This window comes from Ambystoma mexicanum, chromosome 7q (assembly GCF_040938575.1).
Source record: "Ambystoma mexicanum isolate Mex_15411 chromosome 7q, UKY_AmexF1_1, whole genome shotgun sequence".
Taxonomy (NCBI): domain Eukaryota; kingdom Metazoa; phylum Chordata; class Amphibia; order Caudata; family Ambystomatidae; genus Ambystoma; species Ambystoma mexicanum.
In genome coordinates this window covers 978,496,338-978,517,236 of record NC_090941.1, presented here as the reverse complement: position 1 = coordinate 978,517,236, position 20,899 = coordinate 978,496,338, and the positions used below count along the sequence as shown (strand labels likewise).

The 20,899-nt window shown below is 48.1% G+C and overlaps 1 protein-coding gene across 1 annotated transcript in view; it reads left to right on the top strand.

The window, feature by feature from the left end:
• LOC138528445 (NACHT and WD repeat domain-containing protein 2-like) overlaps nt 1-20,899 on the top strand; it is a 328,733-nt gene that overhangs the window by 75,803 nt on the left and 232,031 nt on the right. Inside the window, exon 2 of the mRNA XM_069640078.1 lies at nt 17,112-17,200. Coding sequence (XP_069496179.1) covers nt 17,112-17,200 — 89 coding nt within the window. The remainder of the gene's footprint in view (nt 1-17,111; nt 17,201-20,899) is intronic.

The window sequence follows — 20,899 nt, the reverse complement described above, 5'->3', positions numbered from 1 at the left end:
CCAGTGGGCCTTGCTGAGAGGGCCGGCTGAGCCTGCCGGTCCCTGATTGGATGGAAGAAAACACTCAGCAACCAATGGGATTGCAGCACACGGAGAGGTGGTTCTGCACAGCCTGCCTACACAACAAAGAAAACCACGGCGGCCATCTTGGAAGGGCCAAAAACAGTCAAATAAGCAGCAATAGTAGAGCAATGGTTGAGCACTCTATGCTGTATGTGTGTGTGATCTGCAGGTTGCAGGTTCGACTACGGGCAAGGTCAACTCAGCCTTTCATCCTGCAGAGGTTGATAAAAGAGTACCAAAACAGCTTGGGTAATATTGCATGTATATTTGTTCTATATGAAGCACTTAAGCATAAGCGCTATACAATAACACATCATTATCGTTTGGCCTTGGACGTCTGCTTGCATTCACAGTAATTTGGTAATATGGGCCTATATGCGCTGATATTAATGATAAACATGGTGATCCATTCTTATATAAATGCATATCACTTTACTGTAATATCATGACCATATTTTTCGTAGTGTACTTAGAAATAATGCTATGTGATGCCACTTGTCAAGGGGTGAAAGGTCATGTTTCATTGCTTCCCGGGATGTCACTTTGGGGTGCGGTCAAATAACATCACTTCTGGTGTTGTCATCAGAGGTCAAGGGTCATGAGGCGAGGGGTGGCCCACTTTTTTGAGATGAGGGGTGGGACTCTTTTTTTTGGATGTCCGGGCCTATTTCTTGTCCCAGTCGAAACCCTGACAGCAGCGCTACTTTAATGTACACTACTCTTGAATTTGACTTGAAGTATGTGATCAATTCATTTTGCTGGTTGGGGGAGGCCAAGACAGTTTGTGCTACGGGTCCCAAAAACTGTTAAGATGGCCTTGCTTCCACTGAAAGTGTTGTGGTCCGGATCCTCTTTAATGAGGTGTCAGTGCAGATTGCAAAAACGGATTAAAAGCATCAGTTCTGCGCTCCCCACAGAGGCCAGTGTATCTGCCAGTGATAGAAAACGAGGAAAATGTCCGCTTTCTTTCCAATAGGAGTGTTCAAAATCTTTATTCTTTCACTGTGAAGGTGAAAGGCATATCAAGTTCAAAATCCCCAAAAATATTTAGTTTCCCTTAAAAGCTAATCATTTCTTTTCCCAATAGGTCTAATTCATTTTGTTTGAAATTGTGCCATTGTTCGCATTTCTTTTCTAGATCTTAGTTTTTAGTGAAAAGGTTCGTTTTATACACAATTTGAGAATTGGATTGCAGACTTAAAAGCATGGCTGTTGTTTTGCCGGTTAACATTTTTTTCCCCAGGCAGTCAACAATTTGGCCGCAAAGCAAATTATGACATAATAACTTCCCAACTCGTTTTTTGGCCAGATAAAATGTGCAATTGCTGATTGGACTGCTCTGGCATGGCGGCTTTCTTTTTTAAAAAACTTTTGTTTATTGGCAGAACGTTGAGACAGGTACAGTACAGATTGCACAGAGACAAACAAGCATCATAATAGCACATACAGGCATTACATCATAACTATTTCAGACATCTCAGGTTGAGGAGGGTTGACGGCATGGAAAGGCGCAAATGGCACATTTCTTATGGTGAGTTGGGCTGGGCTGGTAGGGGGTAGTGCTCCACTCAACCTCGTCTCTATTGTTCAGATAACTGCAGAATTCCGACCACACATTTTTGGGGCGGGATGGTATGGGTAAGGATCCGATATACTCTTCTTCACACATTTGTACCCAGGTGGAGGCTTTCAACCGCATCTTGAGGGTGGTGGGGTGCGGCGCTTCCAGCATTGTAATATGCATCTTTTGGCGACAATAGCACTTATATTTAGAAATGTTGACATTTTCCTTTCATTTTCCCCAGTCCAAATTCCGAACAACAAGGCTTGTGGGTCCAGGTCTACTGGGGACCCAATTATCTCTGGTAGCGCTTTTGTCACTTCCATCCAAAACATATTTAGCGCAGCGCAGGACCAAAACATATGTACATGATCTGCCTAACCTGATTTACATTTAGGGCATGTGTGAGTCGGGGTGCGTGTGAATTTCGCTACTCTGTGCGGTGTGTAATAGAGCCTGTTGAGGAGTTTGTATTGTATGCAACGGAATCTGGCACTAAGGGAGACTTTGCGTGTGTATGCACACATTTTACTCCATATTTCTTCAGTGATTTCTGTTTCCAGCTCCCTGGCCCATGCTTCCCGTGGTTTGAGGGATATGTCCTCTAGTTTTTCCAGCTGCATTTTGTACAGTGAGGATACTATGCCTCTGCCGCCTGCGGAGTTTGCTATGTGTTGGAGTTCAGGTGAGGGGGTTCATCTGGGTACGATGGCCACATTACCCTCAACGCTCCTCTCAGCCTGCAGTATTGTAGCATCTCGAGCACAGAGTTGGTGTGCCCGGGCCGCCATTTTTGAGGGGTGATAAATGTACCATCTGGGTATAGGTCAGTTAGGGCTAGATAGCCCAGGTTTTCCCAGTATCGCGAGGGGTGTTGGTCATGTGTGAGGGAGAGTCTGGGAAATTGCCATATGGGAAGCCACTTATAGTATGGGTATTGCTCTTGCTTAGAGTGCAGGATACTATTCCATGCTCTAATCGTGGTTGCCACCGGGTCTGATGGAGAGTCTGTCTGGAATGTACAGTGAAGTAGTAAGGTCATAATGTTGGTCCCAACCCTTGCCAGTTCCTCTAATTTTACATGTGGGGGCGGGTTCAGGTGTGTGTACCAGTGGGTGGCGTGTTGGGCCTGTGCCGCGTTCCAGTACAGTGATAGATCTGGGGCTGTGAAACCCCCTTTCTCATAGGGTAAGGTCATATGTTGCCACTTCTTGCGGACCGCTCCGGAGTGCCATAGAAATTGGGCGCACTCCGAGTGGAACCTCTTGAAGTATTTCTTCCCGGGCCACACTGGTACGTTGGCAAAGATGTAGAGGAGCTTGGGGACCACAATCATTTTTATCAGGGAGAGTCTGCCCGCCAGGGATAGTGGGAGATTGCGCCATTTGAGCATCTTGGATTCAATGAGTTGCGCCATTGTCTCGTAATTGTCCGCCAATAAGGAAGCTTTGGTTAGTGACACTTGCACCCCGAGGTATCTGATGCCACCCGGGGACCAGCGTAGGGGGAATTCACATGCCGGTCGTTGGGTTGCCATAGTGAGAGGGAACATTTCTGATTTAGAATAGTTAATGGTGAAACCTGAGTAGATGCCTATTTTGGTTATGTCTAGGTATGTGGAGGGGTTTCTGACATATAGGAGTACTTCATCTGCATACAGTGAGATGATTTCCGGCGTGTCCTGTAAACTAATGCCTTTGCTGGTGTGTCGATCCCTGACGTGATCAGCCATGGGTTCAATGGCGAGCGCAAAAAGGATGGGGGAGAAAGGGCAACCCTGACGAGTACCTCTGTGTAGCGCAAAGGGAGAGGAGGGAATCGAGTTGACCAGATCCCTGGCCAGTGGTCCTGTATACAGTAGTTTTATGTAGGAAATCCTATTTGGTCCTACTCCCATTTTCTCCAGCACTGTCCATAAGTATTGCCATGAACCATATCAAATGCCTTTTGGGCGTCTAGTGTCACCGCCACTGCGTCAGCATTCAGATCAATTCTGGACAGCACGTTGAATAGACGGCGGATGTTAAGTGCCGTAGAGCGACCAGGAACAAATCCACTTTGGTCAGCGTGGACCAGATGGGGCATGAATGGGAGGAACCTGTTGGCGATTATTTTGGCGAAGATTTTCATGTCTGTGTTGATGAGGGATAGGGGCCTGTAGGACCCACATTCGTCTAGGGGTTTCCCTGGTTTGGGTGGGCTGTTATTAAGGCTTTTCTTAAGGAGGGGGGGGAGGGTGTTTAATCTGAGTGATTCGGTCCAGACCCCGTACAGTGCAGGTGCTAGTATGGCAACATGTTCCTGATAGAACTCAGATGTGAGCCCGTCGGGGCCTGGTGCCTTGTTCTTAGGAAGGTCTGAAATTACCTGGACTATCTCCTCTAAGGTGAATGGAGCGTCAAGATGTTCCCTGGTGTTCTGGGAGATAAGGGTCATAGGAATGCCTTCTAGCAGGTCGTCCAAATCATGGGCTGTGTGTTAAGGCTGGGGTCCGTATAAGTCGGCATAAAAGCTGGCGAAGGTGTCAAGGATGGCTTGGTCCGACCAGTGTCTTAAACCCTTTTCATCAATTATGCTATCAACTCGGGTCCCGCCCCCCTCCGCCCGCACCAGCTTGGCCAGGGTTCTACCCGGTCTGTCTCCCTCACCATATCTTCGGGCAGCTGCGGGGCGAGCATAATATCGCACCTCGCTTAAGGCATGCGACTAAAATTGTTCCAGTTCTGTTCTGATCTTTGCCAGGGTTGGTGGAGCTGGTGATGTAATCTTGTTCTAGGGTTTTGAGCTTGGTTTCAGAGTTGTTTAAGGCCTGCCTTATGGCTTTGAGGACCCCGGCTTCCGTAGAGATACACATCCCTCTGATGTATACTTTAAATGCCTCCCAGCGGATCACTTCGGGTGTGTCGGACGTATTGTTATTTTCAAAGAATGTGTTTATGTCCGCTAGGATCTCAGCTTTAAAGACGATGTCAGATAGGGCGTCAGATTTAAAGCGCCAGGCGGGTCGGGCCGACAGTGTATTACCGAGTTGCATCTGCGGCAGCACGGGGGAATGGTCAGAGAGCATGCGTGGAAGGATCCTAGCATCCAAAACCATGCCCACTCGGTTACCAGACAGGAGGAAAAATCTATTCTTGATAAACTGTCATGTACCGTTGAATAGAAAGTATAGTCTCTTTCCTGGGGATGGAGCGTTCTCCAAACATCAGCCCTCATTACGATACTGGCGCTAAACCATGGCGCTATTAGCAACATGGTTGGTGCCGGTATCGTAACGAGTCCGCCAATGTTCAATGGGGAATTACCACCCCATTTGGCGGGGCGGTAATTCCCCATTGAACATTGCCCCTTCCCCATTCTTGCCCCATAGGGCTCAATGGGACTGGGGAAGGCGCTAAGTACGGTACCGCAAATTGCGATACCGTACTTAGCACCAAGGTCCCTTTGCAGGTCCCTACTTTAACGGCTGGTCTAGACCAGCCATTCAGGTCGGGTCCTGCAAAGGGACCTCGTAGTAAGGCGCTAAGTGTTTAACGGCGCTGCAGCCTTTTACGGCGCTGTTAAACACTTAGCGCCAGGGTCCTAATGAGGGCCATCATGTAGATTCAGGGAGCTCATGTGTGTATGGAGTCGTTTGGCAGCACGAGTTGTGGGCCTGTGGGTAGTGGTCGTTCTATCTAGGAGATTATCAAGTATAAGATTCATGTCCCCCCCCATATAATCGGGACATGAGGATGGCAATCATTGCGTCTATAAATTCGGGGGAATCGGTATTGGGCACGTATGAGTTAACAAGCGAGCATTCTTCGTTGGCTAAAGTGCAATGTAGAATCACATATCTACCTTCTGTGTCAATGTGGGATGTGTGGAGTGTGAAGTTTACCGACTGGTGGATAAGAGTAAGAACTCCCCTGGCTTGAGTGGAGCATTGGGTATAGTATCTATTGGGGCCCCAGGTTTATGCTAAGTTTGATGATAAGAGTTTCAGAGCGTGTGTCTCCTGCAATAGGAGTACCTTGACCCCGTGTCTTTGTGCATACGCTGTGATCCTACGAGACTTTGTGAAATTTGTCAATCCCCGAATATTCCATGTCAACATACTAATAGCCATGCAGGTAACTTATGGGACATCCCTAGTGTAGAATCTGTGTCTGACTACCGCCATATGTGCTGCAATGGCGTAGAAATGCTTCTCATTAAAACCAGTCACAACTATCTTGCCATGTTTTGTATAACATTCCCCAACTTCCCCACCCTCACCGCCCTGTAGAAACTAGCAGTGTGTAGAGACCCCCCCTTGGAGCAAACAACTGCGTGCCATCCCCAACTCGGCAATGCTTGAAAAATCGCCCAACCGGGCTTGAACGCGAACACTTCGCCTTAGAGGGCATTGCAGCTGCAGTGGGGGCTGCCGCTGCCGTCCGACCCACATTTGTTAATGCATTTTTAATGATATATCGGTAATCTTTTGAACGGCTGATGAACTTTGGGTTACGAAGAAAGGACACACATAGGGTAGCGCGGTCATAGCTGGTACTGCCTTAGACCAGTGTGTGACAGTGAGGCTTGGTTTTCGAAGTTCGGGCCCTGTGTGTGGTGTTATAGTCAGGTGAGCTAAAGGTGTATCCCCTTCAAAGAGTTGTGCTCTTGGTATAGTGATGTTGGGCCACAATGGGCCCGCAGTGGGATGATGAGGGGGGACCTTCAACCCAACGGGGGAGCCGACAGTCGGTCTGCCTCGGCCACTGGCGTCTGCAGTAGGAGCCTGGGAGTCCTGGTATTATTCGTAAGCCATCGTTTCCTCCGGGGGGTCCACCAGTGGGATCTGCGCCTCGATGAACTTAACAGCCTCGTCAGGGACCATGAAAAAGTAGAGTTTGTTGTGATGGGTGAATTTTAGAAGAGCAGGGAAAAGAATCTCGTACTCGATTTTCCTGTCTCTTAGCATTTTCTTGACCCCACCGAATTGGTCTCTCTCCATCTGCACCCCCACCGAAAAATCAGGGAAAACCCTGATGATTTGTGAATCCAGCCTTAGTTCCCCTTTCTCTCTGGCCAAACGGAGTATGTGGTCTCTGTCCTTATAGCTCAGTAGTTTTGCAATTATTGGTCTGGTGAAGTCTCCTGGTTCGGGCCGAGGTGCCAGGGAACGATGTGCTCTTTCAACTGTGAAGAATGGTGAGAGCTCGGGGTTGTCAAGGAGGTCTTTGATGAGTTGTTCGACCGCAAGTTCCATGCGACCCTTTAGCGCAGATTCGGGAACCCCCACTATGCGAATGTTATTTCTTCGGGACCTCTATTCGAGGTCATCACAGTTAGCTTTGACCTGTTTCATGTCACGGACAAGCTCTCTGACTGTGTTTTGTAGGGTATGAACGTTGTCTTCATTAGTTCCTATTCTTTGCTCCGCCTGGGTGATCCTGGCCCCATGTTGGTCAATTTTCGCTTTCAAGGAGGCTACATTTGCGTTGATATCGTCCAGCTTTTCATGGAAGGCTGCAAAGTTTTTGGCCATGGATTCCATCATCGCGGTTAGGTCTGGTTGGGGGGGGTCTGGTAGGACCTCGCCATCCTCCTGTGCCGCAGAAGAGGACGCCTGGTCCGCTCTGGGTGCTACCTTGGTGAACTTGTCCATGGTACCAACTTTGCTGGCACCCCGCGCCCTGTTGGGCATTGCTGTGGTAGGAATCAGCGTCTGTTTAGATAGGGTTCATGGTGGGAGCAGGTATGGCCCTCGTAGGAAGGATGGTGGTAGGTCAGCGGTTGTAGCGCGTAAGTAGCTCAAGAGCGATGGGATTAGTATTGTCCAGACAGGATGGAGGAGGCCAGTTTGTGGCAAGGCAGTGATGGCGGAGCAGCTGTAAGCAGAGAGGAGCCAGGGGGGTGTAGAGCGCTGGACCCCGGAGGGGCCTCGTGGCAGCTGCGGGCTCCGCAGGTGGGGCGAGCCGGGGAGGCCCGGCGAGCCCTATGTGATTAGTGACCCTTTGGGGTATGCTTGGGTGGGTAGGGCATTGAGCCATTATTGAGTCAAGTAGGGGGGCCCCCCTCAGGCTGAAGAGGTGCCACTGTGTAAGCTGTGTACGTTGATAGAGTGGGGTGCTTCCCCCTTCAATGGCACTCTGAAGGTCGCAGAACTGCAGTGGGAGGACCCCAGCCTGTGGATATGTGGGGTCTTATGAGGCGAGGGCCTCGCAAGGTATTACAACTCAGGACCATAAAGGGTGGCCGCACGGGGCCCGCCACAAGGGTGCCCAAGGGGGTGATGAAGAATAAGTTCCAGCGGGTGGTCTGTGGAGGCCCGAAGCACCGTGGGTAGAGAGAGTTGGGGGGAGCAGGGCGGGCTCCCATGTAAACAGTCTCACCTTGGTTGTATTATAGCATGCCAGATGAAGTGCAAGTAACGGGGAGGGTAGGGGGCCCTCGCTAGGATCGAGCACAGAAGTGTAGTTCTGCCTTTAGCACCCACCTTACAGCCTTTAGGGTGGCTGGACCCGTATGTCTCCCGGCGTGGGATTGCACCCCAGGGGGCAGCACCCCTCTTAACGAGGCCAAAGAGGCATGGGGGCCTCACAGCAAGGAGTTGCGCGGCGGCCAAGTGTTTCACGGCTCAGGCGCGTCGCGGGGGCAGTGCTGGTTGGTTTTCAATGGAACCGTGGGCCCGTACTTGTAGAGAGCCATGGGGGGCCAGCGCCCACGTCCTGGGGCCGTTGCTGGCAGGAGATGTTGCTGCTTGTTGGGGAAAGAAAGCAGCCCCGGATCCTCTCGGGCGCCGATTGATTTTATGTGAGACTCCACAGCGTTATACAAGCGGCCCCCGCTCCTTCGGGACAGGGGGGCTGCGTCTGTGTGTGGGCGTGGGGGGGGTTCCAACCCAGCCTGCGGCAGCAGGAGTCAAGTGGCGCGCCGCTCTGAACCAGCACCCGCCGGACCAGCAGCGCCGGGCCGCCCAACCGTACGTCCATGGGCGGGGCGGCGGTCGATTCGAGGCCCCGCTCCCCCGGGCACCAGCGGGGAGAAGATCTCGCCGGCAGGGAAGCGTCGCAGGGAGCTCGTGGATGGCAGCGCTCAAGGATCGGACAAGGCAGCACCTCCAGGCGAGGGCCACAGCTGACGCCCGCGAACAGCCACGGCGAGGCTCCGCAAGGAGGCCGCACAGTGCCGCAGGCCCAGGTGTTGGTTATGCCGGCTCCAGGCACTGATTTTACTCCGGACTTCGGTCACTTAGAAAGGAGAGTGACAGAAGAAAAATCGTGGCAGTCTCGCTAGGAAGTAGTGAGGATTAGTGCCAATATTTAGCAGATTCTGGTGGGCAGGAGCGGAGCACACAGGCTAAGCAGCCATTTTCCTTGGCTGCTCAACAGCGTCCCCGGCATGGCGGCTTTCTCGTGTTTACAATATTTATTCATGCCCTTGGGTTTTATGCCGCCAACTTGCTGCCTAATGGTCTCCACAAAGTTTTTGCTGTCAGAGTAAACATCTTGGGTCTGATTAAGAAAACATGTGATCCCCAAAATGTGCTCTTAGTGAACCGCTCACTGTATGTCAAGATCTAAGTCCATAAATGTTACACTCCCCAAATGATTCCTACATCGGGGGAATGCATAAATACAAATATGATTACGCAGTTGTTGTCAATTACTTCCATGCTCCGAGTCCAGCGACTACTGCCTCATCAACATTAGTACACCTCCTATGACTGCCAGTCGGGCAAGTGCCACTGGCCATGGACACGCTTCTATGTTCCTTCATTGACAGGGTTTTTTCGTTGGGCTTTTTGGCCGAAATAGTTTTTCTCGAAAAACTCATCCCCCTGCCATTATATACCCTTACCCACAACCCCCTATATTTTTCCATCAGTTTTGTCATGAAAAAGAATTTCGGCCAGAAATCAATGGAAAAAAACACTGTTGATGAACTAACGTCGTACCAGGGAAACGGCACACTCTGAACTTTGTCTCCCGCACTTACTATAAAAAGAGCAAGGCCCCGAATCATAATTGTGATACTGTGGGTATCAGAATATCACACACGGAAATAAACACACAACATATGAAGACAACAGTGACCTCACTCAAGGAGAACAACAATCTAGAAATGTACATTTAAAATGCTTTATTGCAAAGGGAAATATGTTCCAGCACCAAAGTTCCTCTGCAAGGAAGTGCATTGATGGGTTAGCTCTTGCTAGCCCCCTGTCCAGTGCTGGCAGAGACACTTCCACTCTATGTGTAACACCCAATATCCTCCCCCATGCAGACCCAAGCTTCTGAACAACTGTGCCTGCCCTCACATCACTAGGTACATTCAGGTTGCAGTCTGGGCAGCATCTCCATCTATCCCTTCTACTGACATGTCCGGCAATGTGAGAAGGGCTTGGCGCATCAAGTCCGGTGCCTAATGCGACTAGAGTAGGCTAAAGGACCAATGGTGGTTGTGAGATCTGTGGCATGGGCAATGTGGGTACCAGACCAGTGTGGGTAACATCTGCAGCACCTTCAGTATGTGATTCCCCTCCTGCTACGGGCGGTGGGCTATCCTGCACAACAGTTGGGCGATGCGAGTGGTGCCTGGACAACTGCACTGATTGATTGATTGATATTTTATTTCTATCGCGCTCCTACACAAGTGTTTCAGAGCGCGACAAGGCAAGCCAAGGCAAGGGAGGGGAACAGGGGAGAACAAAACAGCGATCTTACTCGGCCCAGTGATATTGAGAACGCGCAAGTGCATGGGAGAGGGGGAAGGGGAAAAGTGCATGGAAGGGGGGAGAGGTGGAAAGTGCGAAGCAGAGAAGAAACAGATAAATAACAATAAATAATAAAGGCAACAAACAGTGATAGTGCAGCCAGCAATTCGCAAGTGCTAGGTTTAAGGCAGCAGACAGTGTTGGTCCGATAAGTGCAGGAAGAAAAAGGGGGGCTGTATGGGTACAGATACAGACCCCAGTGCAAGGGGTGGCCCGGAGGCAGTGCGGGAGGGTGACAGGATGAGCAGGTACCTGGGCCCAAAAGACAGAGGGTGGCCAGGTGCACTGTGCCAAGAGAGAACAGATCAGCAGGGGAGAGGGGGAGCGAAGGCAGAAGAAAAGAGGATGGTCTTGAGGTGCTTCCGGAACCGGAGATGGTTCTCCTCAAGTTTTAGAGTGGCAGGGAGGCTGTTCCAGAGGGAGGCCCCAGCCGAAGACAGATCTATCCCCAGCTCGTTTCTGCATGGTGGCTCCTCTTCTGCACACAAGAACCAGGTGGTATCTGCTGTGCATGCAAAAAGTTCCACACACCTTGCAACAGACAGACGTTGCCACTTTGCAGACATGATGCAAGACATCACCCTTGTATTGGTAGCCATTATCTGTCTCGTCTTTGTCATTTCTTCCATGGATTCCCAGTGGTCCCTTCTCTGACGCATCCTCAACCTGTGTGACACATCCCTCAAACTCTTGCTGCCTCCCACATAATGCATGTGTTAGGTTCTCCAACCCACTCCTGATCCATCTGCTGACGTGGGCAATGCCATGCCCCATCATAGCATCACCCTGACCAACACTCCCCCAATGATGGTAATGCCGAGATAAGACAACCAACATAAGACCTACTTAGCACTACCATAGCCATAACAACAAAAAGATCTCTCCTATTCTAAAAGGGGGATACACTTCAGTATTTGGTGGCCAAGATCAGGCATTAAACCCTTGGGTTAGGTGGGTAGGTCTCCCTGCTTGGTCAAGCCTATCTTGGAATAGTCCAATATCCCTGCCTTGTATTCCCTCCGAACAAGGGTTAGGATAGGATGAGACAACCTCTTACAGGTCCAATGGGGCAAAAGAAATAACATGACAAAAAAGCATCTGTAGAAGTAAATGTCAGAATGGATAGAGGAGAGGGAACTTACCTGAAGCAAGTGAGGGTCTTTGCTATATGGATCTCATTTCTTACAGCCGTACTCTATTTTAAAAACCTCAACCTTATGGGTGGTTCGCACCCAAGACTATTTCCTCCAAATCGCTCTTGATTTCATGGTTGTTAATAGTGTCCCGAACACTTCTTGCTGCCTTTTCCTTGGCCTTTGTCCTTGTCTTATGCTGGTCAGGCAACCCCTGGGATGTGCTGGCGCTGAAAGTGCTACTCAGGCGATCCCTGTAAAGTTCCCCCATAGTCATAGGGCTGATTTCGAGGCTTTTCCAGGGAAAGACCTTTAGCGTCCACTCTTGCACTCTGGGGTCCTCTTAATGCTTTGGCGTTGGCATTCTTCTCCCTACCTGGGTAGCTCTGTGTAGGTTTTCCCCTGGGCTCTCTACGGCTGCAATGTCTTTAGTTGCTCTGTTGGGTTTGCAGCTGCCAACGGTATCTGGGGTAGAGCCCGCAGTTGCCGTTTTTCCAACTTCTCCTATAAAGGCCTGGGTCCTTCCTGCCTCTGGGCTCCAGTTCTTAGCAAGATCTCTAGTCTTTGCATTTAACCGGCCTTCTGGACCTAGAGACCCAAGCTGCCACTGGCATAGCAGAGGCCCCTACATCCCCTCGGGTGTAGGGGTGCCCTGGTCAAGGTAGGGGGCCTCGATGCTAGCCAGTCGCACCGTGAGGGATGCTGGGCCCCATCTGCTTCAGAACCCATCTCTTGCAGTGTTCATGTTTGTTTTGAATTGCCTTTGACCTATTTTTAAGGGACTTTGGGCGCGCCACTGCAGCGCTACCAGCTGTCAGTGACGTTTGAGCTTGTTTATAAATATCTTAATTTCTGTATCCCATGATCCTTACATCAACAGGGCTCGGCGGAGACAGCCACAGGTGAGATACGCCTTCCATGTGACGGATACTGCCCAAGACCTATAAGCCTTCTAAATGCACCAGTCTGATGAAAACAATATGCCACTCTTCTAATGTGTCTGGCTCAGAGATCTGTGTTTTTCTTTATTATAATGTGTTTAGCCTACAGAAGTAAGCTTTTCACATTTAAAGTACAAACAAAGTCAAATAAAATCATGAGAATTGTATGACATTTCATCATCAGTTCATGCAACAATAACCATTTAAAGAAAAAAGAAAACTAAAATAGAATTAAAGGAATACATAACTCCAACCCGCTTTGTAGTCATTTCTGGGTTTCTTCCCCGCCATAGCCAAAAGACTCATTCAATTGATTTCAAGAACACAGTTAAAAAAGCATGCAGTTCCAAAATCAGTTTGGTTGAGTTACACCACATTAGCCGGATCCAGTACATATCAGTCAATACCTCCTCAGCCATGTAGCGCAGCCTCTGGGCCGCAAAACCAGGACAATCCCAGGTGATAGGTTTCAAGGTTTCCACCGTGGAGGATGCACAAAACCTACATGTGTTGGTAGTTAATGTTTTGTCCCCCTTGATTCTACTTTCGAGGGTACCAAATTGGTTCAGGCGAAATCGAAGATATACAGCCCGAATTTGCGAGCAGGGGAACAGTGACAAGTACATCTGGTTTTTCCCTCAGCTCCTCCTGAACTCAGCGGACTCCCTGTATAGTGAGAGATTGCCCAGTAAGTCGGTGTATCTGCCCAGTCGGCAGTATATAGCTTGTTATTTACCACCCCCGGAATTTATTTCAGCTCGTCCCTGGATGAACCGATATGGTGGAGAATGGCACACATAGCAAGCCTAAATTTGTTAACAGTGGAGGCTGTGTCATATTGGGATTCCTCACCCAGGTCTTGATGAAGAGAGCTGTTAGGGGGATTCAACATCTTTGTGTATTCTGCTAGCTTATTCCAAAGGGCTCTGGCTGCCAGAGACAATAAGCCCAGCTCATGTCTGATCACAGTATTTGGAAAAGATTGATTCAAACCCAAGGTTTGTTTCCAGAGGTGCCCCTGTATGGTGTTTAATGCCCCACTAGCCGAAACTATGCCCAAACCATATAGAATAATTGGTTCAGTAGTTTGCAAATAAAACCTAAGCAAGGGAATCAAAGAGTAGCGACAGAGCTGGGAATAGATCCTCTTCATTCTTGCCAGCAAGGCCGGAAACCCTTCCCTAAATAGATTGATCCATTCCCCCCTGGAATAGCTGGTTACAAGGTTAAAGCCCAGATACTGCATTGAGTCACCCTTTCCAGAAGCTGTTAACCTACCCTCCAAATACTAGTCTTAGGGTGCTTCTAGAGATCTGTGTTTAACATGCAGGTCCCAGGTTACACATCCTGGTGAAATAGCTCTGTGGGTTAATGCGTCTGGTGCAAAGATGTGTGCAACCGGCAAGTCACAGGTCTGGATTTCAGCTGAGCTAGCCTTCCACCTTTTATTGGGCTGCAGTACTTTCAGCAGGAATGTTCTTATCCCAGCGTCTGTGCTCAGTTTAGATTAAGCTATTTTATTATACATTTGGGAATGCTCCAATACTTTTATGGTATAGTACTGGCACTTCTCAGCAGGTATATTGTACAGCATTAGTGTTTCTCAACGTGACTTATTTGCTGTTAATAATAATGCTTTTCACAGCCTACTATTGTATTTTTATGGGGGAAAAAAGCATTTCTCAAAAGGACTACCATACATTCTTGGTCAGCGTCAATAATTCTCAGTGAGAGGTAAGATTTGGACTGTATGTGTGTGGGGAGAATGCGTGTTTAGAGGCGGGAAGGGGGGGTGGGTGGTGGATTCGGGGGTTAATCCCCTCCATGAACAGGAGAATGAGCGGGAGGGATTGAGGGGTGGATAAGGAGGGGAGCAGTATGTAATATTTCTGCATTTCAAAGCCAACAAAAAACGATCTTTTTTTGTGTTCAGGTTTCAAAATGCAGAAATATGGCATCTACCTCGTTCATCACATCTCATTGTGCAATGGCACATGAAGGCATAGACACATAAGAGCATATTCTTCTCAGAAGTGTCTGAAGCTCAAGACCAATGAGGTGCTTGCCAACACCACTCCACCATCCTCCCTTTGCTCTGTCCACACGACCTCCACATGGCTTAGTAAATTTGCCATGACACACAGGCCCCCATGCATGCATGCATTTCAAATGCATCCCTTGTAAAAGGCTTATGCTGAAACATACCCTGTTCTTCAATGTTGGCGTATGCCACTCTGGAGATCTGTTTTCAGGTGAGCCTGTGTGTCACAGCTAGCATGCCAGCCTTGAATGGGTACAGGAAGACGATATTGTAGATGTGGGCAGGCTGCACTGTGGAGTTGGCTGTCCCGGGTTCTGTTACCACAGTGCCAGGTGTTTTTAGGAATGAGGTGTCTTTGCATATTGACCACAAGTGTGATGGGTGTCTAGTTGATAATGAAGCACTGATTGTCGGTGAGGGGTATTGTGTCCACAGAGGCTTGAAGGGCTCTGGTGGGCATTGGGCTGAGGTTGCTGCCTGGTCAGTTCATTTACAAATGTGCTTTAAAATGCACAGGTGGGTGCACATTTCTGTTAATAAATATCTAAAGTGGAACCCACATTGACAGGCAAATCTTCAGAAAAGGATTCGCTGTTTTGCAATGCTCACTAGTTCGGAAGGACCATGATTGTTCCATAATCGTGTCATTTTGGATAAGTGACACCATTTTGGAGCAGTGACGCCATTTTGGAGCATGCGCTGTGTTCCAGTCCATGCTGCTTCCATGTCTCCAGCAGGTTTTTTGCATTGGGTAGGCTTCCTGTCTCACTTTTATTTCTACCCATGTCTCCTTTGTGTATGGGGGTTGTGGTGGTAGGGGCGCAGTGTCTTTGGACTGTCTATGTGTAATCATGGGCTTTGCTCAGACATTTCCCAGGGTGGTGGTGTCTGAACCTGGCAGTGTGAATGGACTGCAGTGACTGCATGGTATTCTTTTATGCTTGGATAATGCACAGATTCTGCATTCATCTCCACCTGGGACCTTGGACTTGTGGTTTGCTCCCTGCATGTGTGGGAGTGTGCTGCATGGTGTGGTTATCATGGAAGCATGTTTCTAGTTTTGCACTTGTGCAGTGAATTCTTTGGGGGACAGTTCAGTGTTTGTGGCAGTACTGTGGCTGCAGGAGTCATGGTGAAGCACCATAGCCCACGTATGCATTTGGTTATAAGGCATTTTGTTTCCTGAGGCCTGGTGTAGGCGTCCTGGGGACAGATCATAGAAACCTTGTACCGGTGCAAGTGCAAAGTTGCGCCGTGTTAGCATTAATGAAACGATTCCCTTAGTGTAAAAAACATTGGGGCCACATTAGAAAAAATGCCCATTGTGACAAGTGTAATTTTTCTGGGTAGAAGCACAAGGGCAAACATTGCCCTTGTGCAAAAAACAGGAACCTTCAATGCATTTTTCCACCAGGGCAAAGTTCTGGCTCCTGGTCGAAATCCCAAAGGCGTGCAATCACCTTGCTTTTTGGAGCTGAATTCCATCTTCGCAGGTGTCTTTGTTTTGACCTCTGTGGGCTTTTCTTCCTCGATTGGTGTAGGCACAGTGTTCATGGTTTGAGAGTGGCACCATGTTCATGGTTTCAGAGTGGCACAGTATTCATGGTTTCAGAGTGGCACAGTGTTCATGGTTTCAGAGTGGCACAGTGTTCATGGTTTCAGAGAGGCACAGTGTTCATGGTTTCAGGGTGGCACAGTGTTCGTGGTTTCAGGGTGGCACAGTGTTCGTGGTTTCAGAGTGGCAAAGTGTTCATGGTTTCAGAGAGGCACAGTGTTCATCGTTTCAGAGTGGCACAGTGTTCATGGTTTCAGGGTGCACAGTGTTCATGGTTTCAGAGTGGCACAGTGTTCGTGGTTTCAGGGTGGCACAGTATTCATGGTTTCATAGAAGCACAGTGTTCATGGTTTCAGAGTGGCACAGTGTTCATGGTGGCACAGTGTTTATGGTTTCAGAGTGGCACAGTATTCGTGGTTTCAGAGAGGCACAGTGTTCATGGTTTCAGAGTGGCACAGTGTTCAAGGTTTCAGGCTGGCACAGTATTCATGGTTTCAGGGTGGCACAGTGTTCATGGTTTCAGAGAGGCACAGTGTTCATGGTTTCAGAGTGGCACAGTATTCATGGTTTCAGAGTGTCACAGTGTTCATGGTTTCAGGGTGGCACAGTATTCATGGTTTCAGAGTCGTTGCATCTTCACAGTCACACTCAACTAAGTTGGTGTTTCCTTGCTTGCACCCCTTATTATTGAGGCTACCCTGTATAATTTCCTCTTTCTTTTGGATTCTGGGAATTGTATGTATATAATTGGTTCTTATGTGTTACCATTTCTGTGTCACCCAATTTTACTGTTTATTATCACTTACGTTCGGCTTAAGAACCAGTGCTCTGTTTTGAAAAAGACTGCAGTTAGGTCGAAACACGTGTCAACAAAAGTACACTCTATACACTAAAGGCACTCTTGTGCACTTATTTTCCATTCCTCATTTATACAATATATGTTAAGTAGCTCAACCACCTTTCGGAGGTACCAGCGCTATACTCAAGTACTCAGCCATGTGCACTGTATACAGATTTGTTTGAAATGCCACTGACTCTTTGCTAATTATCGATTGTATTGTTATCTCCCAGATTCAGAAAGTGAAAGAAGAATCCTCAGAGAGGGCGTGTACCCGAAGCTCAGGGAATACTGCAGAAAAACACATGGAATAGAATTCCAGGTAAATATTCCCGGGAAATGGCTCCCATGGCTTGCTTGTCCTTTCTACGCAGTACTGAGCAGTGTGGCTCAGGAGAGGCTTGGTTTATTGATGTCATCTGACCCATGCAACCTTTAGAAGTGCAGGCAGGTAGTCCTCCCTGCACACTCCCCACGTGTACAGCTGCTAGATAGCCTGTATCAGAATTGAAAGCCACCCAAGGCTACACAGGGGAGAAACCACAAAGTATTGTCCAAGAGCGCTAAGAAGGTTTGGGGTTATTTGTTTCTGCGCTTGGTGGCCTGACTTTTATTGTTTTAATGTGTTGTGTATATTGTAAAATGATTTCTCTGATGTATTGTAAACAACATTGTTTTGTTTTAAATGTTAATTTGGGTCTGGCTGGATACATTGTTTTTATTTTCTTTGCTAAAAAATTGTAAAACAACTAAATGCAAATAAAATAAATATGTTGTGAAAAATTCAATTTGAACTAAAGCACAATAAAGATACATAAATAAAAAGATTATAAACCACAGGATACAATAGCTTAGTGTTAAGTGTATGTATGTATTAACCGGTTAGTACACAATTGAAACTTATTTGAAGTTTAATCGCTGAATCACTGAGCAGCCAGAAAAGAGGGTTAAATCCCCAAGTTAGCAAACATTTGGAGAATCTGAATTCAAGGAATAAAATGCTCCTGGCATGCTACGCCCGCATCTTCTTCAGACAAGTCCACTGGTTCCCTAAGGGCGAATCTGTGCAGGAGGTGAGACTGGCTGCAAGTGTAACATCTCCTCCACTGATTCCCTAAGGGCGAATCTGTGCAGAAGGTGCGACTGGCTGCAAGCATAACTTCTCCTCCACTGATTCACTACAGGCAAATCTGTGCAGGAGGTGAGACTGACTGCAAGCGTAACATCTCCTCCACTGATTCCCTAAGGGCGAATCTGTGCAGAAGGTGCGACTGGCTGCAAGCATAACTTCTCCTCCACTGATTCACTAAAGGCAAATCTGTGCAGGAGGTGAGACTGACTGCAAGCGTAACATCTCCTCCACTGATTCTCTAAGGGCGAATCTGTGCAGAAGGTGAGACTGGCTGCGAGCGTTACATCTCCTCCAATGATTCCCTAACGGCGAATCTGTGCAGAAGGTGAGTCTGGCTGCAAGCGTAACGTCGCCTCCACTGATTCCCTAAGGGCGAATCTGTGCAGGAGGTGAGACTGGCTGCAAGCGTAACATCTCCACTGATTCACTAAGGGCGAATCTGTGCAGAAGGTGAGACTGGCTGCAAGCGTATCATCTCCTCCACTGATTCACTAACGGCGAATCTGTGCAGAAGGTGAGTCTGGCTGCAAGCGTAACGTCGCCTCCACTGATTCCCTAAGGGCGAATCTGTGCAGGAGGTGAGACTGGCTGCAAGCGTAACATCTCCACTGATTCACTAAGGGCGAATCTGTGCAGAAGGTGAGACTGGCTGCAAGCGTATCATCTCCTCCACTGATTCACTAAGGGCGAATCTGTGCAGGAGGTGAGACTGGCTGGAAGCGTAAGATCTCATCCAGACCCTTCGTGCATATACCTGTAAATTATGTTATGTTAATAATCTTTTGTACTGCACCCATCACAGCCATAGTGGTCTTACAGCACTGGGGCTTCTCCAGAAGGTGGCGTATTGTGCCCGCAAAAGGAGTAACCAGACTGGGGTCTGCTGAAGGAAAGGAAAGGGGAACAAGGTCAGAGAGCAAGGGTGAAGCAGGAGTTGGATAGATGACCCACAGACCAACAATCTGATAGATACGAGAGGGTGGGGGTGTGTGATTGGGAGGGTAGAGATGCAAGGCTAGTCATTTGCAGTGGATCAGATGGAATGCCGGTGAGAAGAAAGCAAAACGGGTCTTGTGGTGACAAGCATTTTCCATTGCCAGTTTCTAGTGCAATGGAACGTAGTATTAGAACTAGTTGAAGAATGGATGTGTGATGACTCCAGGTGTGCTCAAGCATGCCCTTAAAGTGTGGAGGCTTGATTGTCAGGTAACGTATTAGGCGCCACATGCCAAAGACCGGTGATATAGTTAGAGCCGGCCCTAGGATTTGCAGGGCCTTGGGCGGCGAAAGGTGTGCGAGGCCCCCTGCTTATTTGCATAAATAGTGACGTCAATGATGTTACAGAACATTATAGTATAGAATGAGTCTTCAATACGCAAAGGTATAATGGGAAGTTAAACATGTTTAAAGCCATCAAACCTACTAGGAGGGGAATGAGCGGTGGCGTAGGATCGGTCCTGGGGGCTCAGACCAGTGTGTTGCCTTGAGCAAGGCACGAGGCAAATAAACTACGACGTAGAGTATATGAATTGTCACTTAATATTTACCTATGTGGAACTATCAGGCGTGAGGCTTTATTTGAAGTAGCAGACAGTGTGAGCTCCATACATTATACACACTCATAATTTGAGCAGATAAGGCATAGTGCGATAAAAGGATTTGGCCGGGAGCAGACACTTTAGTTAAGTGGAGAAGACGGGTTTTGAGACCAGTTTGCAATTCAGGAACTTGAACACCTCTCGCCCCAGATGTAATTGGTAGAAATATAATATTCTTTGTAAAAAGGTCTTTCTGAAACCTTTGTTTGACTGTGGAACGTATTGCAAAAATATGGTGATTGTGTTTTGCTAGCTGAACCTAACTGCTGTTTTTACAGACACTTCCCAATTGTTTTTAATTTTATTGTGTATCTATTTGGCCATATCGTCCAAACTAGCAATAAGGTTTTTATTTCAGAAGCTACAGATAAGAATTATTTTGGCTGTCAAAAGAAATAAACTCCAAGGATGTCATGTCAGGGCAGGAATTGGCCCTCGGGCAGAGAGGGCAGGTTACGTCTACTGCAGGATTGCCTTATATTACGATAGAGCCTATTTACCTGGGAAGTCTTGAGGCAGGCAACAAAGACATTTTGCAGGTCTTCAAATGTTAACAAAATGAAGAGGGCTCAAGTCCTAAATAATGTTTTTAAAAAATGGGGGGGGTTCGATAATATAGGCATAGGCACTGAGGACATGGGGGCAGAGGGAGTAGTTGCACCCGTTCTCCTTGCCATGCTCATCTAACTCACTGGTTGTGGCAGGGTTTCTGCCCCTCTCCTGCTGAGTTCATGCTTGGTGAGGTGTTAGCATGCATATTGATTGATTGATTGTTTATTTGTATAGCGCCTATACACAATATGTTTCAAAGCGCTTCAAGGAGGGAGGGAACATGGGAGAATACAAGTACATTCATACAAGTCCTTGAAACAGTACAGAATGTGAAAACATAACTATCAAATCATAACAGATAGTATAAGTGCATGTAACAATAAGGGAGAGGAGAGGGAGGAAAGAGGGAGACAAAACTAGCAGTAACATTACTATGCCTGACGACAATTGTTGCTGTGCAAGAGTGACAAGAGGAGGGGAAGGGGCGAGTGGGGAGAGGAGGGAAGGGGCGAGGAGAAGGAACAAGACAAGTGACTATCAATTGAAGGTCGATGACTATTCAAGATAATGCTGGGGCGGGATGGGGAGGAGAAAACAGAAGGGACAAGGGGGGGACAGACAAGCTGTTATCCGTGGTCAAGTGACCGATGATAAAGTAAGTGCTTAGAAAAGTTTAGAGGTGTGGGGGGGCAAAACGGCTGATAGGACAGGCGGCTACAAATTACTGTGCCAGACGGCA